The sequence below is a fragment of the Rhipicephalus microplus genome, chromosome 3, assembly GCF_043290135.1.
Source record: "Rhipicephalus microplus isolate Deutch F79 chromosome 3, USDA_Rmic, whole genome shotgun sequence".
NCBI lineage: Eukaryota > Metazoa > Arthropoda > Arachnida > Ixodida > Ixodidae > Rhipicephalus > Rhipicephalus microplus.
The window spans coordinates 64,925,132-64,939,569 of record NC_134702.1 but is presented as its reverse complement, the minus strand read 5'-3'; the positions used below and the strand labels follow the sequence as shown (position 1 = coordinate 64,939,569).

The 14,438-nt window shown below is 45.1% G+C and overlaps 1 protein-coding gene across 1 annotated transcript in view; it reads right to left on the bottom strand.

Annotated features, from left to right (window-relative positions):
- Positions 1-11,491, bottom strand: part of Nos (Nitric oxide synthase) — a 421,671-nt gene extending 410,180 nt beyond the window's left edge. The window contains exon 1 of the mRNA XM_075889681.1: positions 10,026-11,491. Coding sequence (XP_075745796.1) covers positions 10,026-10,162 — 137 coding nt within the window. The 5' untranslated portion in view covers positions 10,163-11,491. The remainder of the gene's footprint in view (positions 1-10,025) is intronic.
- Positions 11,492-14,438: the final 2,947 nt, after the last annotated feature.

The following is a 14,438-nucleotide window of genomic DNA, read 5'->3' as shown; positions in this document are numbered from 1 at the left end:
GAGACGATAAACTCTGTCGGCAAGCCTGACAAGAGCGTCATATGCCCGCCGTGGTAGTGTAGCGGCTAGGGTGCTCGGCTGCTGAGCCGAAGGTCGCTAGCTCAATCTCTGCGGTGGTGGTCGCATTTCGACGGAGGACAAATCATAGAGGCCCGTGAACTGTGCAATGTAAATGCACGTTAAAAAAACACCCCAAATGGCCTAAGTTTCCGGAGCCTTCCATTGCGACGTCCCTCATAATCACGTCTAGGTTTTGGGAAGCCCCAAATATTTTCACTAGGAACGTCACCTTCCTAAACTCGTTCGTATGTATGTAACGTGGGTTTTGTTTCTGGAGCTTAAATTCGACTGTTATGTGCGTCTGGCGAATACAACACAATCATAACCTGCTCCCATACTCCACTGAAACTAACATCGTTAAAAATTCCTTCTTTCCCCGAACAATTATTTAATGGAATAGCTTACCATTTGATATCGTTTCATGTGATGACTTCGAGAAAGCATTGCTCGGAGCATCCAAAACATGACATAGGTGCACCTCTACTATACTTCTAGCGGTTGTTATAATGTCTGTGCCTTGCTTTCATGCAATATTACTCCTTCAGATTTTCAGTCTTGAGTACTTGTAATACTTCAGGCGTTTCTAAATGTATAAATTTGGATGTGCGTATGTGTACATTATTTTTCTTCGTGCTTTAAGGCGTCACTTCGTTTTTGCCATTATTTATTCTTATATAGAAGTTGCTATATCTTTGTTACATTTCTTGTATCACACATTTCGTATTCTTTCAAATGCGTTTATTGCAATTTTTTTCTTGATGTTTGCATACATTGTTTATTTTAATGTTTCCCACCTGCCTGTTCTTCAGTGAGCGCAGTATTTTCTAAATAAATAAATAAATGTCTCACTGTTATCGCAAGCATAAACCACAGGGTGGTCACAAGAACCTGATCCCCATTTACGCTCAGCCTGGGGGTCACTACTTGCAAGAGCCCCGAGATTTATCTTTCAAGCATTGCATATTTAATTTGATAGAGAGTTAAGTACAGCACAGTCAACGTTTTATGAATCCCTGTTTACTTTTAGTTTGTACCATACCAGCGTTAAATACCACTCCGCTGCATATGATAGGCTTTGAAATTGCAACCGCCATTCGACCTGTTTCAGAGAGCACTGAAACAAACATTTTAATGTAAAAGGTTTTAAAAACATCGCCGAATAAATGTGAACCAGCGAAGGAACAAAGAGCAGCTGTCCTATGTGTTCCTTCACTGCGTTACGTCTAATTTGCGCTTCTTTTACTCCTTACTAGCTTAGGGAACTGCGCTTCTAGAACAATGGAATTACGTGAGCTGGCAACACAAGCTCGTTTCTCAATTTTATTTCAGAACATGATTTTGATATATATACATAAAAATAAAACCTACATTAAAAAAATGGCCGCCTTGCAAGATGTGTGTATACCATTGCGATTTTTCTGGATTTATGCTACTTGTCATAGTGCTGCTTTGTTTATCTTGAAGTCTAACATTGAAGGGGTACTGACACAAAAATAGATTTTTTTTTTTGTCAGGTGAAAAGCCAAGCCTTGCTTGGCCTCTTATCTGGCGCAGAAAAGCCCAAATGAGCCTAAAAAATGCACTGGTAAGCGTGAGTATGCCCTGAAAATGTACTACACTGCGATTTTAAAAACTTAGTTCTTGATCTTACTGCAGATTGACGTAACTGGCATGGTATCAGCTTCTTGTCACGTTCTCTCGCAAGATATCCAGACAGACATTACGGCGGATTCTTTCCACGGCTTTGTTGCTGACGTCGGCGACGTGCAAGAGGCCACGTTCCGGTATCTGACGTCATCCCAAATACCCGTATACTGGCGAACGAAGTCACCAGAATTGATATTGTCACCTGAAGCCAAGCTGTAGTCTCGATGTGAATGGGCACGCCATGCGAAAATTGAATTTAATGTCAAAATACAATGCCACATCAGCTTTACCTAGCTTCGCCTTTTCTCCGAGTAGCCTTTGTTCCCAAGACACTTGTGTTGCGTAGTAAACTCCGCTTGAAAAATTGGCGTCAGTGCCTTTTTAACTCGCACCAAGCGACGAAGAGAGCTTCACTGCCCTACAGCTCTTCAGAAAGTCACAAAAGACGGTCATTCGCTGGCACATATTTCGCAGCGGTGAATTCATGGCATATCACCTTGAATTTGTAAGGTTGTGTTGTCGTGTTGTCTCAGCGTGAGAAGCAGTTGCATGTGTCTTGCTGAAGGCGATACACAAAGTACAAGCCTTCGTCAAGATTTCATTTCCAGCTTTCCACCATTTTCCCAACGCTGTCACTGAGTTGCAAACCGGCATCATTCGTTATCAAGCCCTTTGTACTTTCCGTGTGGATCACTGTGTTTCCCATATTTTCTTGGATCACCGCGTTGTTATGATGACTGTGCTCCTTGATACTGTGTTCTTTATAATCCTTTCATCTTCTATTCTTCCTCCCTTTTCAGGCACACCTTTCAGGTGCATTAAAGCCCCACAAGAGACTCATTCAAGTCTATACAGAAATATGCTTGGCGTAATCCCGCGTCAACTATAATGTCATCATAGTTTTACGGATGCCCCCAAAGCTTGCGTCTAAAACATAGTTTATACTTAGCCGCTGGCGTACGCAGCGATCGTGAAGGATTATATCTCAAGAACAATAGCCGCGCTGTCCCTTAATCCGAATTGAAGTGAACAGCGATCCGCGACTCTATAAATAAGTGCAGTTCACGGGTTCATGGTAGTATATTGTAACGCCCCGCGCCACTTTTCTGTATACTGAGCACGAGCAATGAGATGGCGAGAAGGCAAATTCGCAGGAGTGACGAGTCTTGGATAGAAGTTTTAATCTGACCGGGGTTCGCTTCATTCGCTCCGCTACGTTGTTCTATATGAGCTGCTCAGAAGATGTCAACAAATGCAGAGCAACTTTGCCTACTTGATTCTTCTACGCTGTGTGGTGAAAAATGAAGTTTGATGTGACACTCGGAAAAAAAATTTACCGTCCAAACACTCCCTACATTTGTTAACCTAAAAGCTGAAATGTGCGGCCCCAGTGCTTATCACTGGGTTAATTCTAAAGTAGTGGGACTTGCCCAATTCCTTCGATACGTATCTTTTTTATGTCTTGTGTGCATGGGGTGGACTAATATTTTGTTTGTAAAGCTTCGCGATCAAATTAAATGTTCAAATATTTGATGTATACAGCAGACCAAAGGTAAGTTCTCTTATATACGTAGTCTATATTTGCATACGTAGTCTATATATAGCATCTTCCGTACGTTGCCGAAACTTGACATACAAATAAAACTAAAACTAGAGCAGGCTGACACTCTTACAGTGTCATTCGATTCAACTGCAGGGAAAAAATTCCGCCATATCCACGAAGTGAATGATGATGAGTGGGCGAAGCTCCGGAGGTAAACCTGGTAAACCATGAATCCTCTGTACATTTTGCCCACTCGATTTTATTACATCGCTCCCCTAGCGTACGTCGCCGCACTAAATCGAACGATTGCCTTCAACCAATGACACGCGCCATATGTAACATCATTCCTATTTTATAAGATCTCGCGTCTTTCATCAACTACAAGTACCGCTTTCTAGTTTATAACATCTTGCATCTTTTCATCATCAGCTACAAGTACCACCATCTAGTAAACACTACAAGAACTAAACGAGAGGTGGCTACATACAGGAGACGGTACCGCCATCTAGTGAACACTGCAAGAACTAAACTAGAGGTGGCTACATACAGGGGACGGTACCGCCATCTAGTGAACACTGCAAGAACTAAACTAGAGGTGGCTACATACAGGCTACAGGGGACGCACAGCCCACGCCCTAAGGAGCTTCGCTTCTAAAAAAGAAAAAAGAAAAGGTTTAGAAGACGCAACGGGTTTTGCATAGTCGCGCTTGATTGTAAAAAGTTTCCATCGACAGCCACAAGGTGGCCAGTGCATGCGCGTCAGGTCGGTTTAAACGTAAAAACAAAGAAACAAACAAACAGGGCGCGTGTTTTTTTATTACTTACTCGGAAGCACTCTAAATTTCGACAAGCTATTCAAGCAGTCATTTGTGTTCTCGTCACTGTATAGACGTTGCTATCGCGATTGGATATCGTCCAATCCATCAATGATTACAACACGATCCCGAAAATACGCTCTGGGAATGGGCGCTACTCTACAGAAATGGGTATCATTTACCGCTTCTTCTTGGAATTGGGTTTCTTTCTTTCTAGCTTTTGTCTTTTTTTTTCAAATATTCGTATACTGAGAAGTGTAGTTTCGGGTCACGGTGGGGCAAAAGAGTGAAATACTGTTCGTGTATGCATAAAAGGGGAGTGCGGCCCTGCGTTGCGATCCTTTTCGATGCGTCTATAGACTAACCCACTTCATTGCGAAGTACATGGATGCGAAAGTGTTTTCTTTTGTGTCTGCACACGGGTATAAATATGAAAAGAAAGCGGACGCTTTGTCAGCTGTCGTCGCGAAAGGCAGGGTGCACCAAACCGGGGTCGGTTGTAGAGCAGGCATTTCCACAGAAGCGAAGTACACTGTCGCCGTCGGGTTCGCAACAATAAAGAGTTTCGTCCCCGCAGAGAGGTATCGGCCCAGACTTGTACGTATCGTGCCCAGCCGCACTCGCTCACTGCAGCGCGAGCTGCCCGTGTTTGTCGCGCTGTTCGCATGCATGCCTCGCGCACGATAGCGTGGCCAGTTTTCTCGGCGTGGGCTTTTGCGGACGCTGATGGATTGCAGCCGTCATACGAGAAGGCGAACAGCCAGGACGGCGTGGAGAAACATCGCAGCAGTCCACTGTATGCATGCCTATGTGCTCAGGGGGTTTTGTGTCGCGTGGCGAACCTCCGTGCGTGTATAAGAGGGGATGACCCGCGTCTTTTATACACGAGGCTAAATAAAAAAAGAAAACGATATCGCCGCCTTGTCAACGGTGGTCGCGGATTTCAAAAGCGACCCGCGATAAATTAGTCTGGGCAGCGCAGCGCGTGCAATGCCATGACCCCGTCTTAGACACAAAAAAAAAGAAAAAGGAGAAAAATAACTGCCACTGGTACGCACGTGCTATGGTGGATTGTAAGTATGCGCCTCCTTGCACCCGTCTGGCCAGAACAGCGAAGATAAAGGACCGGTGTTTTAAAACCGAAGAAATCTCGCGTGACTATACCTTGTGATGCACAGCTACGTGAAAAAAAAAAACATTCAACTGTGCAACCACACAAATGCACAGTGAGAAACGGCATTTTTGAAGCATGAGGTAGAGCGAACGTCACTTCTCGTAATTACTTAGTGAGGTGACAAGTTGGTGAGTTATTATGGCGAAAAGTTCATGCTAAGAAGTTATAAACACTGCGTGGTAAAACCTATGAAAACACCTGCGTTTAAACATATAATTTTCTTTAATGGTCTAAGAGCTAAGGATTACATACGGCAATGCTAATTATGAAGGGCGGACTTGTTTTATTATTTTTATTTAGTGAGTGTTAACTACACACAGCATGCACCGTGTTTCCCTGCTTCTGATTTACATGTACAGTTAAATGACACTCTTGCCGCCTGTTCTTTAGTTTGAACAGTGTCGCGTTGAACGTTGGACGTCTGTCTTTACGTCTGCTGTGAAAGAACGGTAACTGACGTTGATGCTATACATGGGCGGATCACGAAGGGGGGGGGGGGGGGGACGCACTTTCAGGTGACAAAGTCAGATAGATCAACAACTCTGAGTTGAATCTATGCCACGCACATACACGAGTACATATAGAAGTTACAACTGGAACGACAAGCAGACACAGTTGTTTTTTGAATACATCAGTTAACGGTGTACAGATGCAGTACCATACCACTGCCCCCACCACACACACAGACATTTTTAATGTGAGGTTGCAATACATGTTTACACAATCGTGTGCACGAAGCACGCTAAGTAAACAACCAATTCGCTCGCTTTCAACGAGCGTAATCACCGCAATAATACGACATGTCCGAGTAGCTCCCTGCGCAATAGAGGTTAAACAGACTCGGGAGAAGTATCTTTTCAAGAGTATCGAGCACACATTGACTAAGGACAGATCAACAAACTCTGATTTTGTTTGTTTGTTTGTTTTGCTAATTGCATACTACCCTATCGGAGTTCGGAGGCAGCTATCATGGAGGTTTACTTGAAGCGAACAACACAGGAAGCGTGTAAAAGCAAGATGAGACCTTGGATTACACATCTGTGTTCTGCGTTTGGCGCAATGAGAGAACAAGTACGAGAGCGAGCCCGGCGCAGATGGAGCGATTGAGTTCCCTGAGAGTCGATGAACTGCGTGTGTACGGGGCTACAAGGTACCGGCCAGCGTTGCCCCGTAGCACGCATTCCAGTGCAAAGCAAGCATTGCACACATACGGTCTTCCCCTGATATTGAAAGCTCTGAAACTCCGGTGACTCCTCTTGCTTTTATGCGTTTGTACACGTCGCCTGGCACTCAGCGTGTTGCTCTACGTCTGATTGCTACGATGAGCTACGTAATGGAGCTGCGCTTGGATTAATCTGAGCTCCGCGTTTATCACATCGAGCACGGGGTCCCCATGTTGTGCGCGTTTAATCAGAGAGCCTTCGCGATCGGCATAAAGCGCGGGAAATCAAACTCCCACTTCGTGCCACGGTAAATACCTGCATCAGTGTCACATTTTATCAGTAATTTCTTCTTGGCAATTGCGGAGGTGATCTGCGACGCAGTTACCTCGTCTACATTCGATCACTGAAGATTAAATTGCCCTGATAAGATTACAAGCACATAAACTATCAGTGTTAGAAGTTTTAGTCTTAAGATTTATTCATTTCTCGCTACGCGCATCCGCACGTGCTACCAACTTCCTGCGCGTAAAATTTTGTATAAATGGAAAGCAAGCAGGCTTACGAGACGTGTGTCTGGACATTCAGATGGATTGTAGGCGTGCTAGCATGTGTTGGTAAGATGAAGCTAAGACGCACCATTCTATACGAAGAAGGCAACCCTCCCTTAAAAACTGACATCGAAGCCTCCTACGGTTAACTGTGCTCCCGCACTGAGTTTCCTAGATTCTGTCAGTATATTCTTTACTAAAGTAAAGTATCTCTAAATCAGTCAGTGCAGCTGTTGTTTCAGCTAAGAAAAATTCGTTGCATAGAAGACATGCATCACTTCTTTTTTCTTTTTTTTTTCTACTCATACGATTCATAATATCCGCACGGTACCGAGGCCTTGTAATGCGCTATAATATGAAAGAAATCATCGAAAACCTGTGCCAGCTTTATTAAATTACAACAGACTGGCATGACATTGCTACACAACGCAAAGGAAAAAGACCATTCAGGCATTGTTGCACAGCGTGAAGTTTGCAATGTTGGCGCGCTCTCAAAACTTGCTGCGGTGACTGTCTTAATATTTTTTTGACGAAATACACGTAAACAGCTCCTCCGCGGCCTTTATGACCTTCTCGAAGAGGGTCATTTAACTTATCTTGGTGATCCATAAAAAAAGTTAACGAACCACGTTTCACTATCCTAGCTGGATTACCACTACCTTTCTCAAACGTCAAACGTTAGGTACTGCGCCACTCTTGAAGTGCGTCTTAGAACACACAGTGACCTCAAGTCGCCAAACTTCTTTCCACCGATTTCATCAAGTTCGACAGTTGCGCATGCTCAGACGTGTTTTCATAGTGTCGAGTTATGTGTACGTGCGCATCTGCGAACGTCTGACCTTTCCCGCGCGCATTTATATTCGGATGATAAGAAACTGAACGAAAACCACTGAAAGTTGTTCGTTATTTTCAACCTCTGTCGTCTCGTAAACAAGCCATACTCCCACGCTGTTATTTCTGGCATCGATCCCAGTCCGTACGTCGCGTTAGATTCGTTCTATAGGTGTTGTAAGTGTCGTCACGCGCCGCGCGATATCGTGCCTCATTTGTCGGACATGTGCGCGTTGCGCGAATAGAGAATTGCCTGAAAGCCGCATTTCGCATAACTTCTCGGCGCTCTCGGTTGGCACTTCGCCAAGAACGGGGCAGTGGTATGCGATTAATAATATTTTTCCTTGCTTTGCCCAACGCGTTCAAAGCGGTGAGACTGGCAAACGACAGTACACGATTTCACTGTGTTTCGTAAAGGCTGTAGCAAAGTGAGGGGGTTATCAGTAAAAAAAAAAAAACAATTTTAGAGCCGTTGTGGCTATCGTTAAGGGAACACGAACTTTCTACGGCATTACTTAGTTACTATGTTGGGGAGAGCGTGGAAGGGGGGTCATCTTAAATAGATTACTGCGTTCGTGTTAATTATACTGTACACTCTCCTTTTACGTCCTAGTCGCCAGCCACTACCACTCACTCACTCACTCACTTCAATATTGCCCTCTCTTCAAGTGATGATACACGCAACTGTGAACAGCCATAAATTCGCAGGTATAGAGATTTGTGTGGCGGTCATATAGAAGGCTGTACGAGCGAGAAGAAAAGTAAACTACATAAGTGCATCACAATGAAGATAGCGCAAGCATGTGAGCGTTTACAAAACAAAACCTTACGGTTCATCTTCAACTCCTATTCCAGAACTCGGTCTATTAGTGAGCTTAGAGACAGAGCCGGTTTAGTGACGGTGAAACGAAAAATGCAACATAATCGACTGATATTCTTTTTTCACATACTCAATGGAGACTACAAGGTTCACCTAAAGGAACACATCGCACTACAGCCATTTACCACACCCAGAACAAAACACTCGAAACATATCACGCCACTTAGCTACAGAACATATTTATTCAAGTATTCGTTTTTGGTTCGGAGCATCGATGACTGGAATCAATTACCTCAATACATAGTTGAACATTGCGATTTACAAAGGTTCGAAAAGGCTTTGTCAAAATATTTGTAACCAAATTGCTTGTTCCTTGTTGGTTGAATATGTTCAATGTACTATATCTATATGTTCAATATGTACTATATCACTTGAAATCTTTTTTCTCTTTTTGGTGACGTGTACGAGATGTATTCGAACATGTTTCTTATCCGTGACCTATGCGGGATGTATTCTGATATATTTTTGCGTTTTTGTTTTGTTATTTCCATATAGTGTGCGTCTTGAGCGTACAGTGTGAAACTTGTTTCCACAAATGTTCTTTGTACATGCCAGATATGTAACCGCAACTCCTGTCTTGGCCCTTGGGCTGACAGTATGAATAAATAAAAAAACCTGTCAGCCCAGCAGCGATAGTCAAGTAAATTGTTCCGGCTGTTGCGAGCGCGGCGCAAAAACAGGAATGATAACAAAAGAAACGAGAAACGTGGTTGATGCTTAATCACAGTTGCCAAGTGAACGTGTTGATCACACTGCGCCAGAATCAAGGTTTTCGCGCCTGTATTTTCCTGACGGACATCCGTCAACGTTTTACAACGCTCACGGGCATGAACAGTCGCCAAACGCTGATGTGGATAACCGCGCAATTTCGGCTCGCAAACAATAACGAGAGACGTCATCCAAACAAAACGATCTGAATTCACTGGTTGACAAAATTCGCAGGCAGCAGTTGGCTTTCACAGTGCTAACTAATGATATCACTTTGGCATGCACGCATTGAAAACACCTTTTTTTTATCCTACGTCGATAAGGTGATAACTTATTTTGTTCCTGTCAAGGAGACTGCTGACTCGAATGCACAATCCTCTTATTTTGCGCATTCACCTTATAATCCCTTCAATTGATAGTGCCACGCGTGGATTGTACTGAACTAGCGTCTGAACGGGGCCTTGATTTTGAACAGAGTACCATATATGCGAACAAAACAATGAGGAAAGTATAATTAAAACAGCTATTGTCCAGTGCCCGTGAAAGCACTTACCCGCAGCAACAACATCGAGCGAGTACAAATATGCTTCATCCTAAAGACTTGATCAAGCGCGTTTACTTAACAACCAGGAAACAAAAATGCTGAATGTTCTGACCTGTCACTGTCGATGCGAGGGGCGCTATCTCTTCTGGGAGGCTGCACCGGCGGCTGGACAGATGGAGGGCCCTCCATCGCAGGACAAGCGCAGTCGACCGCATCCTTGCCAGCGCTGGGTGTTATCACTTCTCCCATTTCTCACGTTGTTCCCACTCGCTGTTACGATGTTATCGAATCGCTGTGCTTGAATAACCAACCGTAGTGGCAAGCTTTCACGTTTGCGCCCAGAGTGCGCTGTCCGCTGGCGTACGAAGTAATTGACGTGGTAGGTGACGTCACCAACGATCGCAAACTGCAGAGGAAAATCATGCGAACATAGGGGAAGCAGGTGGTCGACGCTGAAGGTTATTTAGCAATCCTAATCCGCCTCCCGCTACCCTAAAAAACACAAATGGCTCTGCTTGGGACGCACCATTCGCAGGTATACAGCACTCACGACGTAGGCGTTAATCCCACTTCTTGCAGCAACACGTGAGGGTACTGGCGTAACTGCCGAACGAAATCCAGCAGGATCTAGCCGTCACGTTAGACACAGCTTGTAGAAGTGGCGGTTCAGCAGTCGATGGCGGTGACAACAAAATAACACTTGTTGATGTCAACACCTCAGACGCTTTGAAAAGCACAAACGAACTACTTAGGGACCACGTATACGAAAAGCTTAGTGCCTACAGCGCAGCCGTCGCAGGTGACACTTCGCCGAGAGTCCGAGTACGTCGCACAAGGGGCGTTTCTTTTACGAAAATCATTCGTTCTGACGGGAGACATCGTTGACAAGTTGCCGCGGGGACTTCTCTTGAGCGTAGTCCAAGCGCAGGTGACTATGCTCCGTTGCGTAGTGCGAAGAATGGTCTTGTGCGCATATTTTCCTTCTTTGTCCTCGGTCCCCGGCGCGCTGCTAAAATCAAGATGAAACTTCCGGAAATCGAAGATCTTCGTGCACCGCAAGGTGCTCTAAATGCTTAGAATACACGAAAAGGCGGCAGCACCAGCGGAACAAGTAAGCCTCTTGCACTGTTCAATAAGGCGTTCACTTATCCGAGTGGCGATGGTACACTATGCGAAAGAACGATTATTCATACACCGGACGCCGTTAGCAAGGCCGCTACACCGATGCACGCCGGCAAATAACGTCGCACAATACGACTCCTGGATCTTCTGGTCTCGTCAGGTCACAGCAGCAGACACGCATTGGTGTGGCAGAGGACACGATGTCTTCCAAACGCCACTTCCTCGCGATCACACGATTCGCTCGAAGAGCTGGTGTATAGACTACCGGTGGCGCCAAGACGCTTGCGACACGGTCTTTCCCACTGACATTCCGTGTCGATCTGGCCTTCCGCGCGGCAAAACACACGTGCTGCGCGTGTCTCGGGATCTTGCCTCGCCGACCGGTTGCGTTTCCCGGCGGCCCGGACTCTCGCTTTCTATTTAATTCCCCCCTTAAGCCACGACGCTGGTGGGGCGTCCAGCTCGCGGCCATGAGTCAAGGCCGACCGGGACCTTGGTCTTCTTACCGCTCTTCTGGCAACGAAGAAAGGGAGAGAGAGGCCTTTCATTTCACTCCGCATGTCTACCTGCAAGTGCGGCGCTTGCGCGACCTGGTGTTTACGGCGGGTGTTGCAACGTCGGCAGAGACCCGTTACGCCAGTAAACAGTAGAACAAGCACCAGCACGTTCCTCCTATTGGAGTCGCACACTTAATGAGACGGTAGAGAAAAGGGGAAAAAATGGGAGGCACGCTCAACAAGAGAGCCATAAATGCCATTAGATATATAGATGTACGACCTAACGATGACGGCGTTACGACGGCGGCATGACGTCTCTATAGCCTAGATTTTTTATCGAATAGAGGGCGGCATCCATATATCGCTGAACGATGCGGGTTATGTAGATGGAATGACCACGATTACGTCCAGGCTGTTGTTCTTATCAACTAAAGCCTGGCGCATTCGCCATCAGTTGCTACGCATAAAAAAATAGCAATCACTGTGCTGGTCGGCCCGAAATCTAATAGCTGGGTCATTATTATGTATGCTTGCTTTAAATTCCAGAACCAGAGTAGCAGTTTGGTAAATAAATCGGGTCTTTGTGTGCCGGAAATCCAACTTCCAGTAGGGGCAAATATTCTCTTTTATTACTATTTCTCCTGCCAAAAAACTTGCGAAGGCACATTTAAGCATTGTAGCTCTGCAACGTTGGGTTATGTTTGTTGCATAACACATCAAGAATTTATCTTATTTTCCAAAATAATTACCTTGCTCTGACTACAAACTTTGTCACCTGGCTTTTTTTCTCCTTCACTTCATGTTTTTGTGCACGTTCTCACAGACAGTTATTTCAAACAACATTTCGTGACTTCAGTGCTTATCAAACTCTCATTTTCTGTAGAGCTTTGATCTCAATTCCTTAATTTAAAATTATCTCGACTTCCTTTGTAAATATTACATCTATTCATTTAGTTATCCATTTTTTCTGGCCGACCCAGCGCCCGCGCTTCCAAGTGCAACTTGTCCGCACTTTCCGAGTTATTACTTAGTTCATTATGTGCACCACAAGGCCCACGTTAGAATAATAATACGCTCTCAAGCCCGCAAAACTCCAGATTCTAAGGTAGGTGTCTTCGGTTACATTGTTGTACCATTTACCGCTAGTAATAAATTACTCGCCCATGATTCAGGCTATGTGGTCCTTGTGCGTCCAATTTAATGAATCTTTCAAGTGAGGAAATTTTCGTTTCAGCCACATTTACCGAAATTCTGGGTCGACTTTTTTTTTCTGCGATCATCTTGCGCGTGTCTTTGTGTGATTACACCGGCTCTCGTTACGTACGTGCCGGCTCAAATGCAGCACGGCCAACACGTGCGCTAAACGGGTGCAGCAGGGTCGCTGAACCCCGAAGTGCGAGACCGATGTAATCGAACTTCATTTGTTCTCGTATTTTTTTGTAAGGCTTATTGCTAAATACGGGTGTAGTACTTTTTACTTAGTCTTGGCATATTTCAACATATTGTGGTATTTGCCGCAAGTAACATTGTCTCATTTAACACCGAAAGACGCGGCGCTAGCTACCTCGTATTCATCAGCTCCCGCTCCGTTGTACACAGCGCTCGTGAAAACACCGGTCAAGTCTCCCTGATTTTTCATTGGGTTTCACGGGACTCCTTTTCTCCTTAGGAATACCGTTCTCCATGGTACCATCTTTCTTCATTGGACTACTTTACTGAAAGAACCTTTAGCATCTTTGATTACGCCCCATTTTACAGCAGGGTTCTCTCGAGCACTATGGCTGAGAAATAGAAGGGAAAAAATCTGAACATCCATGTCATGCATTCCAGTGAGTGTCGTTTGCAAGCACTTCCACGCACTGCTTGTTTGTTATGTTTTTACTTTTACAACGTCCTTTCTTATGTACACTCGTGAAAGACGGGCCAAATAAATGGCTGAATTATTGACCTGTGTTCTCTTTTTCGTTTTTTTTTCTTTATGTGAGCTGCGCAACACGTAAGGGAGGCGATCCATGGATGAGAAGTATAGAACAAAAATCTAAAAGCGAAAGTCCCATTCTGACTTCGTCGCTTCATGGAACATTCGTTTAAAAACAAAAATGGCCAGTTCAGTGTACGCCACACCGTTTCTAGACACTCGTAGAAACAAGCAGTAGCAGCCCGTGGTGCTCACTGGGGCAACAAGTGGCCCGCAACGGCGGGGTGCCCGGACCCCTGCTAGGCTACGTGTCTGCGCACCACGAGGCTCAGGCTCCGGAACTAATCCCACGGGGCCCATTTGCTTTCGCTTACACGCGCAATCGGGTTACGCCAGTCCCACCCAGCTGCCGCGGTGGCGGCGCTGCGAGCGCTAGGCTTAGCGCGACGCCATTGCCGCGCCAGCATGCCTTCCCACCAGCGCCAGCTAATTCCGTGCACTTCCCTGTAAGGGGCTTGTCGCAACAGAATTATCTGCAACGCGGCCACAGGCAGTGTCGCGGTGGTTCCAAGAACGATCTAATTGGCTGGTTCAGGGCACAAGTGTGAAGGCCGCCATTTGTCAGCTTCACTTCAGACATCGTGACGTCATCAGCGTTCCTTTAGCATTAAGTAAATATCAAGAATCTTTATAGACATCGCACAAGGTACTTCTGATTATTTTCTCATTGATTTCTGACCTGGTGTAGTTGTTTTATAGCTCTATAATCTACAGGCTGTCTATGAATGCGGGTATGAATTGCACTTTGAAAGTTATTGATATTGACGGCATGGCTATGTTACAAATGTCACAGGCGCGCTTAAGCGTTTGTATATAGTTCTTTTGTGAGAATGGAGTGCTAACGAGTTCCTAAGCACTTTCTTTTTCTCTGAACCACCATATTTCTGGCTTTGATTCGTTATCAAATAATATGAACAGAAGCGTTATT